The sequence below is a fragment of the Gracilinanus agilis genome, chromosome 4, assembly GCF_016433145.1.
Source record: "Gracilinanus agilis isolate LMUSP501 chromosome 4, AgileGrace, whole genome shotgun sequence".
Classification (NCBI taxonomy): domain Eukaryota; kingdom Metazoa; phylum Chordata; class Mammalia; order Didelphimorphia; family Didelphidae; genus Gracilinanus; species Gracilinanus agilis.
Window position 1 is genome coordinate 489,928,734 of NC_058133.1, and position 18,441 is coordinate 489,947,174.

The 18,441-nt window shown below is 47.3% G+C and overlaps 1 protein-coding gene across 1 annotated transcript in view; it reads left to right on the forward strand.

The window, feature by feature from the left end:
* The window catches only part of DOC2B (double C2 domain beta), a 40,786-nt gene that overhangs the window by 8,114 nt on the left and 14,231 nt on the right, over nt 1-18,441 (forward strand). Inside the window, exons 3-5 of the mRNA XM_044675600.1 lie at nt 8,340-8,414; nt 14,007-14,116; nt 17,126-17,252. Coding sequence (XP_044531535.1) covers nt 8,340-8,414; nt 14,007-14,116; nt 17,126-17,252 — 312 coding nt within the window. The remainder of the gene's footprint in view (nt 1-8,339; nt 8,415-14,006; nt 14,117-17,125; nt 17,253-18,441) is intronic.

Here is an 18,441-nt window from a genome sequence, read left to right on the forward strand (position 1 = left end):
ACAAGTCTCAGGGCGCTGCTTCCACAGTCGTATACCCGTCTGTACTGGTTCCCCACTCAGGGTTTCAGAGCTTTAGCTTGTGGCTATGTCTGCCTCCACCCACGCCTCTGCCCGTGCCTGCGCTCTGAGCCCACGCTCTGCGCCCTGCGTCCGCTCTCGGCGCCCTGCTCCCGTGCTCAAATTTTGTGTGCATTCGTTAGCTTTTTGGGGTCCTAAATCTTGCTGCTCTCAGGGACAGGCCCTGGAGCTGCCAATGACTCGATGGGTACCCCAAACTTGCTCTATTTCTTTTTAGCTGGCTTCGGCGCTATAGGTGTTGTGTGTGGAGGGGTGGGGGTAGGGTGGTTGCTCAGCCCGCGATTTAGTGAGAGCTGTTTCACCCCTTTATAGCATGGAAATGCCTCGATTCCATGTACCTTCCACGCTGTGCCCTGTTGTGGGGTTCCTCCATTCGTCTGGACTTGTTTTTATGTCCCCTTGAGGAGTTTTGTGTGTTTCGGTCAGGAGAGGTTAAGAGCTGCTTCTTACTCTGCCGCCATCTTAACCCGGAACTCCCTCTTCCCTTCTTTTTTTGAGGTTATACTCAACCTGGGGGAGTGGGGGGAAGGGGGGCACTAAGGAAAGAGAAACTCCCCAATGGGACCTGCATTCATTGTGCTGAACTAAGAGGAGACATCCTCTGTTTAGCCTTTTTTTGGTAAGAGGGAGGAGAGAGCAGTGGTCTGAGCCTTATAGGATATTCCTTCCATATAAATACAGTGGATAGAGGGCTGAAATCAGGAAGACCTGAGTTTGAATCCAGCCTCTGACACATAATAGTTGTGTGACTCTGGGTATATCACTAAACTCACTCGACCTCAATTTGCTTATCTGTAAAATGGGGATAATAGTAACAGCACCCATCATACAGGATTGTTAAGAAAATCAAATGAAACTACAGAGATAGAGATAGAGATAGAGATAGAGATAGAGATAGAGATAGAGATAGAGGTAGAGATATAGAGAGATAGAGAGATAGAGATAGAGAGATAGAGAGATAGTGCTTGCAAACCTTTAAGGGCTATATCAATGTCAGCCATTATTATTGGGGCCTCTGGCCCAATTTCTCTAGAGCAGTGCTCCCTACTTTGAGGCTTCACACCCAAGAAGCACATGATTGGGAGGGGTAGGATATGTGATTCATGGGGGATTCTTACTTTAGCGCATCCAGTTTCTGTTGGGTGGGGGGCTTCAGGGCAGGTGCTAGAGCAAGAAGACAGGGTTGGGGGTCAGAAGGGGAACAGTGGGGAGAGATGTCAGCTGAGTCTGAGCAAGGACCAGCCCATATGGGTCAGAGAAGTCTTTGTGTTTAGAGGGTACCATAAGAGGCAGAGGAGGAGGAAGGCGGGAAGAAAGAGGACTGTCTACAGAGCTTCTTGTTAGGGCAGCCTGACAAGGTTCTTTCCATCTGTCTTTCTCTGTCTCACTGTTTCTCTACCTGTCTCTCTATTTCTTTGTATCTCTGTCTCTCTGGATCCCTGCCTCTTCCTCCCACATCCCATCCTGGAGGACTGGGTGGCTCTTGGTGGCTCTGGGGACATAGGAAGGGTCAGCAAGGGCTCTGGTAGCCTTCACAAGCTACTGTCAGAAACCACCATCAATTGGATGAGCTTTTGGACAGAAAACCAATCAGCAGGCATTTGCTAAGGGCCAGGCACTATGCTCAGGACAGGGGGCACCTAGAGTATCTGAAATAGAACACGTAGATAGAGAGGTAAAACAGCCCTGCCCTCAAGGAGCTTTCAGCCTACCTAGGGTGGGAGGTGTTCGTCTCCTCCACTGCCGAGCAGGGTGACTAACCCTCACCGAATCCCCCTTTCAGGATGCTTGTGAGGAGAGCACTGTGTAGCTTTCTAAATGCATTCTGGGTGATGGGAGCCATTTATGGTCCTGGTGCAGACAAGTCTCCTAAGTGTTTGGTTCTTAAAACAACAGGGCTCAGGCTGGTGGGTCTCACATACGGAGCTGTTTAATGACCAAGATTCTCAGGTTCCTCAACAGGCATGAGGCCAGGCTCCTCTGTCCATTCTCCTTCCCTCTCAAAGGTGAAAAAACACACCCACACAGCCAAATTGGACAAAAGCAGACAGAACCCAGACTGCCAAGTGATAACCCTTTCTCTGCCCCCTCGGTCCCTGCTTTGCCTCTCTGCCTTTGAATTAGCTAGAGCCCTTCTCCTCCTCTTCCTCCTCCTCCTCCTTCTCCCAAGGCACCCGGCGGTTCTGTGGCAGCAGTGAGAAGCCTGTGGCAAAGGAAAAAGAAAGGGCTGGCCTAATTATCAAACCCTCTTTGTAGTAAGAAAGCAAGGCAGAACACTTCAGCCATGGGCCTCTGGTGCCCACGGCTGAGCTGTCCAAAACAGGTTGGCTTCCCTAGAATCAGAGGACAATGGGATTCCACTCCATGGGCAAGACAGCTTGGAGTCGACCTTGGCAGGTGTTAGTAAATATGTTGTCCAAGAGAGGGGAACATGTTGGATTGGTTTGTTTGTTTTTACAGAGAGAAGAACCTTAGCCTAGGGAAAGGATGGTGCTGAAATCAGAGTCTATAGGCCTGAGGTCTAGAATCTTCAGGGACAAGGACTGTGTACTCACTAGCCCCTGGAGCAAAAGTGCAAAAGGAAGATAGATGGTCCTGGGCTTCAAGGAACTTCCCTTCTAATGGGGACAACACGTATTGGGGAGGAGGAGCCAGAGAACGGAGTTTGGGTCCACAGAGTCACAGGGATGGTGAGGGGACCCTTAGGACAGTTGAGTATCATATCCTTTCCAGAAGCAACAGGAATATTGATTTGCTCCCAGAGGGATGTATGAGATGTATTAAGGTTGGATGTAGGGTTTGAGCGCCGTAGCAGGGCAGATGGCAAGATGCTCAGATAGGAAGTATGCTTTGAAGACCACGAGTGAGGTAAGTTGACCTTCACTCTTTCACCAGTCAGAACTGTTTAGCCTTAGGAAGGGAGTTCCAAAATTGAGTGCATTTACTTAGCAGACTGGGAGGGAGAGAGGAGGAGCTCAAGGAGATGACAGAAGGCTTAGCCTCAGAGGTCCAGTCTGGAGGGTACTTCCCAGGTGGGAAAAGAAGGGATGATGTCATCATATTTGTGCATTACAACATCTATTTTCAATTCAATTCAACATGAATTAGGTCCCTCCTTGGTACCCAACACTGTGCTGGGTGCTGGAGACACAAATCGAAAAAATGAGTCTTTGCCTTCAAAGAGCTTCCTGGGGTGGAAGGGAGAGGAGAGTGATATGACATGTCCATAGTTGAGGATTAGACAGTTGTAGAGGAGGGGGTTGCAAGAAAAAGAGAATACAATGGGAGAGGGGAGGAAGAAGGATCTCAGGGAGGAGACAGCATCTGAGCTGGGCTCTGAAAGAAACACATGAACGATAGTTCCTGGATCTGTCTAAAGATAATGTCGAGTGCTACACACACACACACACACACACACACACACACACACACACACACACGGTTGAGGAGCAAACAAGGTAACATATGAAACATTCTTTGCAAACCTTAAAAAACTACCCAAGTGTTAGCTGTTATTTCTAATTGTGCTTTAATTAAGATAGGGAGTCCAGACATCTGGGTTCAAGGGCCAGGTCTGCCGTTCACTGTGCAGCCTTGGGCAAGTCCCTTAACTTCTCTGTGTTCAGTTTCCTCCTCTGTAAAATGAGGAGGTTGGACTAGATGATCTCTGAGATTCCTTCCATCTCTGACATTCGACAGGCTGATAATGTCCCTGATCAGCTGACCAGTGACAATCTCCAGAAGCCTTTCTCAAATCCATCTCTTTGGGAGACAGAAGGCAGTGATCCCGCGCCCTTGCCCCATCACAGGGCAGGAGAACTCTGAAGAGGGCATGAATTGAGTACCCTTTGGGGGATTCTGTGGACCCCAGATCTCACTTTGGCATTGCTTAATGCTCCTTCTGGAAGGGAGAGCCCAGACAGGAGCCAAGCCAGGACAATGGGAGAGATGCAGAAAGATCAGGCACTCCCAGCTCCCTCTGCTTCTCAGTTTTCTTCTCTGTGAAATGAAAGGGCTGGTTAGATAACTGCCTGCTCTGACATCCAGCCAATCAACAAACATTCATTAAGGCCCTTCTGGGTACCAGGCACCATGCTTGCTGGGGGCTGGAGATACAAAGATAAAAAAGGAAAGAAACAGTTTCTGTGCTCAAGAAAGTGAAAACAACACAGAGCAGATACAAAACCTATTCAGTGTAATACAACTGGGCTGGGGCCAGGCTAGTCGGCTGGGTGGCTCATCCTCCTTCACTCAGGGTTCCCCTCAGCTCTGGGCTTGGTCTTGAGGATCAGATTTAGTCCTGGCCTCTAGAGAGGGCTCAGGCTCTTTACACCCCTGCCCCGGAGCCCTGGTTTGATTCCAGTCTGGGGTCTCTTCCCCACTCACCCACCCAAAACAGGCATTAAGTATAGGACAGCTCTTCCTTCCTCCTCCCAAAATGAATAAATAAATACATATATATACTGGACCCCCTTCACATACACATGTATGCACATAGAGACAAACACACACACACACACACACACACATATATACACACAAACTCATGCTTGCGTACACACATATATACACAAATAACCATACCCATACATACTACTCACCCACTTAAATTTGACCCAGGAAGGCTCCTCAAGGAGGCAGCAGTTGAGCTGAGCTTTGATGGAAGACAGAAATTCTAAAAAGAGAGGAGAGGAGGTAGGGCATCTCCAGCATGGGGGACAGCCTGGGCAAAGTGGTGAAGGAGGGGATACTGCCTATGGAGAACAGCAATTGGGGCAGTTTGGTTGGACCAAGGAGTTCATGCCAGAATGATCTAGAATAAGATTAGAACAATAGTTTGGGGCCAGGTTAGGAAGGGCTTTAAATGTTTAGGAAATGTCTGTTTGAAGAATCAACTTTAGAAGATGATGGAGAAATGAGAAGACCAGTAGCATCCAGCAGGAAACTCAGCACAAAATCTCCCCAGGGATGCCCTAGGCCAGTGATGGTGAACCTATGACATAGATGCCAAAGATGGCACGAAGAGCACTCTCTGTGGGCACTCAGCCACCCTCCCTCCCCACCCCACCCCATCCCAGAGTTCATTACTAGAAAGGCAGAGGGGCTTGGGCGGAACTGCTTCCTTCCCCCTCTTCACCATCCCTGATGACATTTTTTCACATCACCCACCTTTCTGCCCAGCACCCCAGTGGGAGTGCTTTCTCCCTCCCCTGTGTGGGGTAAGGGGGGTTGGGGCATACCCAGCATGTGATGGGGGAAAGAGTCCCTGGAGGTAGGGGTCAGGCATGGCACTCAGTCTGGGGGTGGGTGAGATGGGGACGGGATCAGGCACTCCATCTCTAAAAGGTTTGCCATCACTGCCCTATGTCCAGTGACCCAAAGCCACCAGAGATAGCTAGCTAGATCCTAGTAGGATCATAGACTTGCTTGTGTAACCCTTACTGCTTAGCACAGTGTTAGGCACATAGAAATAGCTTAATAAATGCTTTCTAGCCATTTATCTATCATCTGTTTACCTCACAGGGTGAAATGAGAAGATGGTTATAAAGGTCTTTACAAATCCTAAAGTCTTCAATGAAACTAAGGAGTTCTAGATTCAAATTCTGCCTTAAACACATGCTGGCCATGCATCTCTGGGCAAATCTCTTCATTTCTCTAGATAACCCCTCTAAATTGCAGGAAAGGTATAGATCTGCAGTACCGTCTTCCTCGAAGCAGCGAAACCACAGGTCTAGTCCCAATCCCCAAAGAGCAAATTCAATCTAACCAACATTGGTCAAATCCTAGTATGTGAAGGCTCCATGGTACTGAGGACGCAAGGGCAAAAAGCAAAAATCTTGTCTTCAGAGAGTTTATGTTCTTGGGGAACCAGGACCTGGGTTCAAATTTGACCTCAGACATTTCCTAGCTGTCCATTTCAGATCTTTACACTTCACCAAAGCCTGATGAGTGTTTGATGAAAAGGTGCCTCAGTGGCCTTCCTTGTATGCAGATAATTAAACACAGCATCTATCTGGGCAAGTCACTTAACTCTCTTTGCCTAGTCCTTGCTCTTTTGTCCTAAAGTTGTTACTAAAACAGAAAATATGGATTTTTTTTAAAAAAAAAAGAATTTATGTTCTAGAAATAAAGAAAAGATCCTTAATTAGGAATCAGGAGACCTGAGCTCTAGAAGCAGTAAACAGCCATGGCTCAAATACACTGCTTTCCCTTCTCTTGGCCTCAGTTTATCCCCTCTGTAAAAGGTTGGCCCAGGGATCTGGGTTTTTTAAGGGTTTTTTCGCCCCTCCAACAACATACTAAACTACTTAGTCAGAAATCCATTGAAGTGTGGGCCTTTGGGGTTTTTTAAGTTGATTTCAATGGTGAGCAATCTCGAATATGCCTGTGAGCTATTTTGAAATATGGATTTGTGAGCAGTAATACAAAAGCCATCCAAAAAACACCCCAACAGTTTAATCAACTTTTCCTCATATAAAAAATATGGGCATTCAGGCTTAGTGCTAGTCATTGATCAACTTCAACCCAATCAATAGGAAAATCCTGGTACCCTCCGCAAGCACTCAGGGGTGAACTCCATTTCAATTCTAAAGCCAGCTCTACAGCGCTCATTCTGACTCGGACTCCACTTTCCATTCTGTAGTTTCATGAAAGAGAACCCAAACCTGGGGATCCTAAAAGCCTAGATCTAGAGCTGGTAGGGACCTCACAAGCCATCTAATCCAACCTTCTCACTTAACAGATGGAGAAACTGAGACCCAAGGGGGTCAGGTGATTTGCCCACAGTCACAAAGGTAGTAAATATATCACGGGTGGAATTTGAACCCAGTGCCTCTGACTCTAGCATCGATGGAGCAGAATTTAAATCCAGATCCTCAGACCCCACTGCAGAGAACAGATCTCTTTCCAGTGTACTACGCTGCCCCTAATGGCCTTTTCCAGAACTAGTATTCTTAGGCTTATAGGATCTGGAAATCAGTTAACAAGCATCTTGCAAGTGCTTACAGTGTTCCAGGCATAGATTTAGAGCTAGACAGCACCTTAGAGGTCATCAGGTCCACCTAAGATGAGGAAATTGAGGCTCAGAAAGGAAATGTAGCCTTGTCCAAGATCACGCAGCTAGTAAGTAGTACAGTGAAGCTTTGGTCCATCCATCTTCTCTACCTCTCAATTCTGCTTTCTTGCTACCATAACTCACTCATCTAATCTCACCACCACTGAGGCTCAGAGAGGGCAAGAAAATGACTTGACCAGCATCGGGGTCCACATAGAAAAGTGAGTCTGGAAGAAGGAGCCTCTGGATAGCAGAGCATATAAATAGCTTCTTCCACTCAGGCATTTCCAATGGAAAATGTTCCAGGGTAGATGCTATGTATTCGATTGTCTTTACACACAAGGAAGTCCACTGATGTACCTTCTTATCAGACTCTTATCGAGCTTTGGTGAACCCTCAGCAAAGACCTAAAACCAACAGGTAGTCAAAGGGCAAAACCAGCAGGTGGGAAGGCAGGCAGGCAGAAAATAAGGAAGGAAGGAAGGAAGGAAGGAAGGAAGGAAGGAAGGAAGGAAGGAAGGAAGGAAGGAAGGAAAGAAGAGAGGAAGGAAGGAAGAAAGGAAGGAAAGAAGGGAGGGAGGGAGGAGAAGAAGGAAAGAAGGAAGGAAGGAAGGGAGAGAGGGAGGGAAGTAAAGAAGGAAAGAAGGATTAGAGGGAGGGAGGGGAAAAATGGACTGCAAGAAAGGTGAAAAGCAGAGGGGCCAGAGAGAATGGCTGAGCCATCATGCCAATTCAATTAGATCAACATCTCTTCTGCACTTTCTATGGCCTTCGTAGACCAAGATGGATCAGTAAACATTTACTAAGCCTCCGCCGTGTGGCAGCCACTATCCTTGGGACGCAGGCTCCAAGGCCTTCTCCACAATTTCATGCTGTCTCGGTTGGGAGATGGCCACATGGAGATAAGGGTGCGGCTAGTGGTCATGCCAAGAAGAGAGCAAGACCAAGTCCCCCCATCCCCCCAGTGCCTGCCTGAAGACAGCCCTTCTCCTCAAGGCCACAGAGAACCCTGTCCAGAGCTCCTGGGTCCAGGCCGAGCCCTCATGGACCCCAGCAGGATGGGGCAGAAACAAATGTCCTGAGCATGGAAATGGATTTCGCTGGGAATCGGTTTTAATGACGTCTACTTAGCCAGATGCCCAGGTGGCCACAGCCTGTTCTTTGTCATAATCAATTCAATGGCTTTTGTTTTTCTCTTTTGATTAAGGGACTGAAGCCGATGGACCATAATGGGTTGGCAGATCCATATGTCAAACTGCATTTGCTCCCGGGAGCAAGTAAGGTGAGAGCTTCGTCTTCTCTCTGCCGCTGCGGGCAGGCCAATCCCTGAGCAGCCTCCGGGTCCCAGTGGGCCCCCTGATCCAGAGCCACAGCCTCATGGGTTACATAGAACTTGGGAGCAGAAAGACTTTTTTTTCACCTTTACCTTGTCTTAGAATCAATACTGAGTATTGGTTCTGAGGCAAAAGAACAGTAAGGGCTAGGCAATGGGAGTTAAGTGACTTGCCCAGGGTCACACAGCTAGGAAATGTCTGAGGCCAGATTGAACCCAGGATCTCTAGACCTGGCTCTATCCACTGAGCCACCTAGCTGCCTCCCCCTAGATGTTCTTGAAGGGTTGCCACAATCCTAAACCTCCCTAACCTCCTGAGGAGACCCTCCCAAGTTAGCAGGTCTGATCCTCAAAAAAAGAGACATCTTGGCAACCTTTCCAAGTGGCCAGATGCCCCTCTCTAGCTCCAACCCATAATTCCCAAGCTCTTTCTGGCCACATAAGACATATCCACAGAGAAGAGGATGTCCTACAATCCTGGATTTCAAGCTAGAAGGGACCCTGGGAGTCAGCTGGCCCCATCCCCTCATTTTATAGATGAGGAGACTGAGAAGCCAAGCAGTTTGCTCAACTTCATATAACTCATAAATGGAAGAGGGATGCTGGGAGGTGAGGAAGGAAAGGTCTTTGTAGGGAGCCTCCCGGAAGTCCTGCCAGCACCCCTCCAAATCGGGCCCAGGATCTTTCCCCTAACATTCATCTCTTCCTGCCTTTCCTTTCTGTCAGTGACACAAGCACTCCCCAACTCCCCCAGGCTCCTAACTGCAGAAGCCTTGGCTTCTCCCTCCCTGCTCCTCTCCCCCATCTCATCTGTTGCCCAAAAAAGCTCCTGCTCATTCCACCTCTGAAGTATCTCTCCAGGCTGTCTCAATCTTTCGGCTCCCACAATAACCCGTCTAGCTCGGGGCCTCATTATCTGCTGCCAAGAATAATGCAGTGGCCTCTTAACTGGCTTTCCCACCTCCACTCTCTCCCCACTGTTTCTTCAGCTTCCTGATGCACAGCTCTGATGTCTTTGCCTTCCTGCTCAGAAACATTCAATGGCTCCCATTGCCAACAGAATCAGAATAAAGATGGATGAGACCTTAGATGCCATGAGGTCCAGATCTCTCATTCTACAGGGGAGGAAACTGAGGCCCAGGGAGAGGAGCTGAATTATAAGATCATAGATCTAAGAGCTAGATGGGACCTCAGATATCATGGAGTCCAGATCTGTCATTCTACAGGAGAGGAAACTGAGGCCCAGGGATGAAAAGGGTATTATCTAAGGTCACAAGTAGTTTGCCTTTGAACCAGGATTCTCAGACTCCAGAACCAGTGTTCTTTCTGACCAATCAATTAAGAAACATTTGTGTCAGGCATTAGGATTGGTGCTAGAGATACAAGCTAAAGTGAAGCAAACCCTGCCCTCAGGAAGCTTACAATCTGATCAAAAGAGGAAACACGGGGATATTCAGGATGTCCCAAAAGCCTTGGGGCCATTTTAAGCATTAAAGATTTTTTTAACCCCTTACCTTCGGTCTTAGTACCAGTTCTAATACAGAAGAGCAGCAAGGACTCGTAAATCCAGGTTAAGTGACTTGCCTAGAGTAATAAAGCTAGGAAGTATCTGATGGCAGATTTGAACTCAGATCCTCTCCTCTCCAGACCTGGAGCTGTAGCCACTGAGCCACCTCACTGCCTCCAGCTTTTTAAGTTTTAATAGAGTCCAATTGCACTAAGATTCTTGGGACACCCTGTATAAGCATCTCTCAAATGATTTGAGGAGAAGATTCTAGAAACTAAGGAGGATCAAATTGATACAAAAGCTGAGCAAAGTTGGAGTGGAATCCTGGAGGAGACTAGAGAGTCTAAAAGTTAACTCCTGGTCATTTCCAAAGATATTTCCTTCTCTTTCCCCACCCCCCAATCTTTCAGAGCCCACCTTGGATGTCCCCTCTCCCATGATACCTCCCCGATGCTCCATCCTGCTCTTCTTTGGCTCATGGCTATCTGTATTCATGCCCTTTACCATGCCTGATGGTCAGCTCCTTGAGAGCAGCCACTGACTTCTTCATCTTTGAGGTCCTCTCATTAAGTGATTGTTTGTGATCGATTTAAATGATCTCCAGGCACCTAGGGGGTTCAGTGGATAGAGATCGAGGCATAGAGATGGGAGGTCCTGGGTTCAAATATGACCTCAGACAATTCCCAGCTGTGTGACCCTGGACAAGTCACTTAACCCCCATTGCCTAGCCCTTACTGCTCTACTGCCTTGAAACCAACACACAGTATTGATTCTAAGATGGAAGATTTTAAACAAACAAACAAAAAGATATGAATAGACATGCTCCAAGTCACTAATAAAAAAATAATAGAGATTTCATCTCAAAAACAAACTTTTTAAACATAAAAACTATTATAACTATAGAAACTATGGCTTCTATATACTATAGAAACATTAACTATTATTATTTACAGATGGGGAAACTGAGGTTTGTACTTGGGGTCACTTAGAATCCTTTTGAGCCCTCAAGAGCACCACTGAAAGTTTTTGAAACTCTTCCCAGTCTCCCACGCAGCCACCCATCCCCAGCACCAGAATCAGTAAAGGAAGGTGAGGGGCCAAGTTCTACTGGATGGTGCCTGGACATGGGGGGGGGGGGTGGCTGAAGAGTGCTGAGGAATAACCAGACCCGTCAGAGACTGCCAGCTGGCTGACACTGTCCAGGTTCTGTGCTGGGTCAGAATGTCCCCGTCCTGTTCTGAAGGCCAGCCTGGAAAACGGGGTTTTTGGCGTCCTGGTTTCTGGCTCCTGCTCCTAATTGAGTTACCTTCCCAGGCTCCCTCCAACTCCCTCCTGCAGTAATCAGGCCTGGGGCATTGCTGGCAAGGCGCTGGCAAGATCTGCCCCCAGATCTCCTGGGTTCCCATCAGGTTGTGGGAATGGACGGGCCAGAGAGGGCCAGGAGTGGGAATGGATGGAAAGGAGAGAAAGGAAGGGAAGGACCAAACAAAGGAACAGAGATTTAGGGTTGGAACCGACCTCAGGGGCCCCCTAGTTCAGCTCCCTTATTTTACAGATGAGGAGAAACAGAGGATGTATAAACTATGTGTTTATCTTAATTGAAATATATTTAATATGAAAATAGGATAATTGAAATATAAAATCATTACTTTAGAGCTGAAAGGCAAATCCACTCATTTTATCGATGAGGAATCTGGTGCCTACAGTAGTGTGGTGTATGGGGATAGATTGTAAGCCTTGGAGTCTGAATCCTACCTCAGACCCTAACTACCTATCCCATGGGCAAGCCTCTTCATTTATCGGTCTCAGTTTCCTTATCTGTAAAATGGAGATTAAAATGGTACTTACCTCATAAGGTTGTTTTGAGAATCCAGTGAAATGATTCTGTAAAAATAGGGCTTTGCAGAGATAGCTCAGTGGATAGAGAGCCAGGCCTGGCAACAGGAGGTCCTGGGTTCAAATCTAACCTCAGACTTATGACCCTGAGCAAGTTACTCAACCCACACTGCCTAGCCCTTCCTGCTCTTCTGCCTTGGAATCAATACTTATAGAAGGAGAAAGAATGAGAGAGAGAGACAGAGGGGAAAAGAGAGAGAAAGACAGAGAGGCAGAGACACAGAAAGAGACAGAGAGAAAAAGGGAGGAAGAGCAACAGGGACAAGGAGAGAGAGAGAGAGAGACAAAGACAGAGACAGAGAAAGACAGGGACACAGAAAGAGACAGAGAGAAGGAGGGAGGGAGAACAACAGGGACAGGGAAAGAGAGACAAAGACAGAGGGGGACAGACAGAGATAGACACAGAAAGAGGCAGAGAGAGGAGGGAGGGAGCTCGACAGGGACAGGGAGAGGGAGAAGGGGAGAAAATGAGGAAGAATAGAGGGAAGGAGGGAGAAAAGAAGAATAGGTTTTGCCAACTTTAATGTGCTCTAGAATTATCATTAAATTAAAATTAAATGAACTACTAATAAGTAATTTGCCATATGTGGGAGTTTCAGGTATAGAATTTGAACCCAGATCCTCTGTCTCCAGGGCCAATGCTTGAGACAAAGAAGAAGGAGAAAAAGAAGGAAGAGAAAGAGAGAGAGAAGAAAGAGAGAAATGGAAGGGGAAGGAGGGAAGAGAAGGGAGCAAACACAGGAAGGAAAGAGGAAGAAAGAGGAGCAGGGAAAGCAGGTGAATGGGAAGAGAAGGAGAAGAGATGAGGGGGAAAGAGATAGACAGGAGCTTGGTCTCACGCCTCCCCCTTTTTCGAGGCTACCCCGCCCCAAATCCAGGCCCTCAGGATCTATTGCTACATCTTTCTGCTCCATCTCCCTGATGCAACCATTTCCTCCACTGGGTTGCCAAAGGAATTTTTCTGAAACAAAGGTCTGTCCTTGTGGCTCAGTAGCTCAAGAAGTCTCAGGCATCTAGGAAAAAATAGCAACTCTAGTTTGGCTGTAGAAGCCCTTTCACAATATGGATCCAACTCATATTACTCCCCAACATGAGTTTTGCAATCCCACCAAACTGGTTTACCTGGAGTCGTACATACATTTGTCTCCCATCTTCAGGCCTTTGCCCAGGCTGTATCCCTTATCAGGAAAGGTTTCTCTCCTCTCCTCCGCCTCTTAGAATATCTAGATACCTTCAAGGCTCAGCTCATATTTCACTTCCTGCTTGAGGCCTTTCTAATTTTTCCAGGTGAAGACAAAGAAAAAGCAGGAAAGAAAAAAGAAAAAGGAAAATTCAATGAAAAAAAATTGTCCTTGTTTTGAAAAATATTAGCTACCAGAAATGGAACTATGTATTGCAAGAATACACTGGGATAACTTATATCAGACTCTTTACCACCTGGGAAGATGGGGGTAGGCAAGGGAGGGATGGAGAAAATCTGAATCCTCAAATGTCAGGAAACGATTGTCAAAAATTATTTCTATATGTTAACTGAAAAAAATATATACTTAGGGGGAAATTAAAATAAAATAAAATACTAGCTATTATAGCTTAAATCTGCCCTGGAGGTGGGGGGGGGGGTGCAGGTAGGTGGTTCAGTGGATTAAGAACCATCCTAGAGAAAGGAGGTCCTGGGTTCAAATGTGGCCTCAGACACTTCCTAGCTGGATGACCTTGGACAAGTCACTTAACCCCAATTGCCTAAGCCTCACTGCTCTTCTGCCTTGGAACTGATACCCACTATGGATTCTGAGATGGACCTCATTCCCCCCTAGGAGGGAATGTGCCCCAAGAGCACATGAAAGCCAAGGACAATCTCTGCATCCCACAGTGGTGGGGAGCTGAGTCAAGCCATGGGAGTGGGGAAATGGTGCCAACCTGGGAAGCTCGGCTGCTCCAGGGCAGAGTTTGCCAGCTCCACACTTTTGCCTCCATGTGGCCCTGCAGAGAGGACCAGGTTGGTGGGAGGCCCCAGGGCACAGAAAGCAGCTGGCCTCTCTGGCTGTTTTATCCCAGAGGCTCCCCTTGGGCCATCCTCTGGCCCTCCTCCAGGCCCTTACTCTCTCCTCTCCCCCCTTCCTTTCTTTCCTCATTTCCAGGCAAATAAACTCAGAACAAAAACACTGCGGAACACCCTGAACCCCACCTGGAACGAGACTCTCACCTACTATGGGATCACAGATGAAGACATGATCCGGAAGACCCTCAGGTGAGGAGCCTCCTGACCTGGCTGCTGGGCCCCCCCAGGTGGGCTGAGCCAGAGGGGCTGATACCGGCTCATCTTCTCCAACCATCTCCCTCCTAAGGAGTTGTCTCTCCCTCTTCTCCAGAGATGCAGCCAGGCAGGAGGCAAATCCAGTGGGGGACTGCCGGGAGAAATGGCCCCCCTGGCCAGCAAGCGGCCTGGACTAAGGGAGACAGCCGGGAGGGTCAGCCTGTGCCCAGGCAAGATTAGCTGAGGATTACAGCACCAAAAGGGGCGGAGGGGGCCCAGGTACTCAGCAGTAGCCTTGTTCCCAGCAGCTCTGCCAAGCAAAACCATCATCAGCACCAAGGACAGCCACGATGGGACCTGGCTAGGGCTCCAAAACACATTGTAGCCACCTTACTCCCTCAAGAAGCCATTTCCTGGAGCAGCTGGGTGGCTCAGTGGATTGAAAGCCAGGTGTAGAGATGGGAGGTCCTGGGTTCAAATGTGACCTCAGACACTTCCTAGCTGGGTGACCCTGGGCAAGTCACTTAACCCCTACTGCCTAGCCCTTACTGATCTGCCTTAGAAGCAATACACACTGGTTTTTTTTAAACCCTCACCTTCCATCTTGGAGTCAATACTGTGTATTGGCTCCAAGGCAGAAGAGTGGTAAGGGTAGGCAATGGGGGTCAAGTGACTTGCCCAGGGTCACTCAGCTGGTAAGTGTCTGAAGCCAGATTTGAACCTAGGACCTCCTGTCTCTAGGCCTGACTCTCAATTCACTGAGCTACCCAGCTGCCCCCCCCCAATACACACTACTGAAAGTAAGGGTTTAAAAAAAGAAGCCATTTCCTTCTCCAGCTCATTTAAAAGATGAGGAAACTGAGGCAAGAAACCCCAACAGCTTCCTATAAGAAAAAGCACTGGCTTTGGAGTCAGTGGACCTAAATTCAAATCCCACCAAAGACTCTTGTGGGCATGGCCTTGAACAAGTCATTAACCACCCTGTGCCTCAGTTTCCTCATCTCTAAGAAGATTGACCTGGGAGGCCTCTGAGATATCTCCAGCTCTTGACACATGATCCAATGCCTCTGGATGAAATACAGATTTCTCTGCCAGGCTTTTAAAGCCCTTCACAGTCTTCCTTTCCAGCCTCCCTTTCCAGGCTTAATGCACATTCCCCTCCTTCCCAAGCTAGTGACCTGCTTGCTGTTCTCCTTTTCTCCCCATCATCAGATCCCCAGCTTTTTTGAAGAGCTCGGCTGAAGTGCCACCTCCTTCAGGAAGTCTGGCCAGATACCTTCCCCAGAAATCACTCTTATTTGGGGTCTAGTTTCCCATTCCCTGCCTCCCCCTCCCCATTCCTAGAATATAAACTCCTAGAGAGCAAGGACTACTTTGTTTTTGTATCCCCAGATCTACCTTGAGGGCAGCTAAGTGGTCCCATCCAGCACAGAGTATTGGGCTGGAGACAGAAAGACCTGAATTAAAATCTGATCTCAGAACTTATTAGCTGTGTGACTTGGACAAGTCACTTAACCGGGTGTGGAGATTAAAGTTAACATGCAAAATACTAAATATTATATTTATAAATATTTTATTAATAATAAACTAACAGAAGAGACTAACTAAAAGGTACTAACCAGCTGGCTCCCAGGAAGCAAAGAGAAAGAGGGAGGAGTTACAGCCAACAACAAAACAATAACGTGAACGTGCAAATGTGGAGGCGTAGGAGAGATTAAAGGGAATTCTGGGAAATACTAAGGACTTATGGGGGATGCAATTCCAAGGTTCAAAATCTCCATTTATACACCAATTTGCCTCAGTTTCTTCATCTATAAAATGAGCTACAGAAGGAAATGGCAAACCATCCTAGTACCTTTGCTAAGGAAACCTCAAAAGGGGCCACAAAGAGTTGTACACAAATGAACAACAACAAATGTGAGCAGTGGATAGAAAGCAGTACCTGGAATCAGGAAGACTCATCTTCATGACTTGAAATCTGGCCTCAGACACTTACTGGCTATGTGACCCTGGGCAAGTCACTTAACTCAATTGCCTCCATTCCCTCATCTGTTAAATAAGCTGGAGAAGGAAATGGTAAACCCATTCTAGTACCTTTGCCAAGAAAACCCCAAAGAGTCAGGCACAAGTGAAACAACTGAAAAACAACTCTCTGCCAGGCATTGTGCCAGGCACCAAGGATACCGAGACAATGAAAAACAGTCCCTGCTGTTGGTTTAGTTTATAACCTATTAAATGTGTAAACATCTGTACAAATATGCAAATACAGCTTACTGCTATTTCAGTGTGAACAACTGAGGGAATCAAGAATGGCTTCACGGAGGAGGTGGTAAATAATCTAAGCCTTGAAAGAAGCTAGAGGTTCCAAGAGATGTGGAAGGAAAACATTCCAGGAGTCAATCTGTGCAGTGGAGGGGATGGATGGTGTTGGGAGGTAGGGGACCAATTCTTAATGGAAGAATTATTATACCTACCCATTTTACAGATAAAGAAACCAACACATTGCAGTCCTATCCTAGTAGGACATCACTGCAATATGGAAACAGAGGAGGAGATTTAGGATGAGAGCTTCAGGGTCCAGGTGGGGTTAATGCAGGAAGATCTCTTGTAGGAGATGTTTTAAGGGCTAGGGACTGGATTTCACAGGCATAGAGTAACCTCTGCCAACACAGGGTACACCTTCTCTGTAACTTTATAGCCTCAGAGTTCTCAAGATCACCGAGAAGTTAGGTGACTTGTCCAGAGTCACACCATGCTGGACTTGAACCCAAGACCTCATGGTTTGAGGTCCGATTCCTATCCACAGACCTCAGTGACTCTCACAGATTAATACTTAATTAGCCCAGACCTCTTTACTTGGGGTCCCCTTCTGTCTCCTCCCATCTCTCTACCCAGAAAAAAGAATCTTTCCTCCTGCCCAGCCTCCCATCCCCATCCTCTGGCCATTAATCCTGGCTACATCTGCCACCCCTGCTCCAGAGGTAACCGGTCTTACTCTTCCAGGATTTCCGTCTGCGATGAGGACAAATTCCGCCACAATGAGTTCATCGGGGAGACACGGATCCCCCTGAAAAAACTGAAGCCCAACCAGACCAAGACCTTTAGCATCTGTCTGGAGAAGCAGCTGCCGGTGAGTGAAGGCTGCTGGGAGCTTCCGGCAGCCCAATCCCTGATATTGTGGGAATAAACCAATCTATTGGGTTGGATAAACCAGCCTAATTCTGATGTGGGAGCCAATATTGTGAGGAATGTGGTTCTAGAACAAAAGGTTGTTGTTTGGTTGTGTTTAGGCACGTCCAAGTCTCCATGATTCCTGTGGGGATTTTCTGAGCAAAGATACTGGAGTGGTTGACCACTTCCTTCTCCAGCTCTTATTTCAGAGGAGGAAACTGAGGCAAAGAGGGTAAAGTGACTTTCCCAGGGTCACACAGCTAGTAGGTCTCTGAATCACTTAGTCCCAATGGCCTAGCCCTTGCCCTTTTGTCTTACAGTTGTTACTAAGAGAGAAAGTAAGGGTTTAAAAAACAAATAAACCAGATAGAGAAGTTTGGTTCAGAAAAATAAGAAATGGGCAGCCACTGAAGGTTCTAGAGATGAACCAGGCAAGACTCCTCACAGGTAGATGCTTCTCTTGCACCATGATCCATGAGTACATTGGCAAGAGGGCGTTTTGGCTAACTAGACTCAACAACTCGCAGATCCCTGGGATAGTCTGAGTTTATTTAGCACTTTCTAGTCTGATCCATGATTCCATCAAGATATGGTCTTAGATCTAAACCTGAAAGGAGCTTCATAGTCCAACCCTCTCATTTTATAGAGAGGAAAAGTGAGGTCTGAGTAAGTGACTTGCCCAAGGTAATACAGATAGTGAGCATCAAGGTCCAGATTTGAACTTGGGTCTTCTGACTCCATAGCCAGGAATCTTTCTACCATACCACAAAGGGTAGTAAAGAAATTCCCTCTACGAATCCATCAGTCAATCAACAAGCATTTATTAAGTGCTACTGTGTCCCTAGCCCTAGGAATTCTAATGCAAAAATGGGAGTCCTCATCCTCAAGGAACTAACATTCTGGGGTGCCAGGGAGCAAATAAATGCTCTCAGTGAATACTCTAGAAGGCTGCCTGAGGCACTAAACCATTCAGGAATTGGTTGGGGAAGGGCAGCCAAGGTCAGAAGTAGGACTCAAATCCAAGTCTGCCGAACAATGAGATCCTCTCTCTCTTTTCTCCCCAGCTGTCTGGGGAGTGAGTCTGTCTGTCTGTCTGTCTGTCTGTCTGTCTGTCTGTCTCTCTCTCTCTCTCTCTCTCTCTCTCTCTC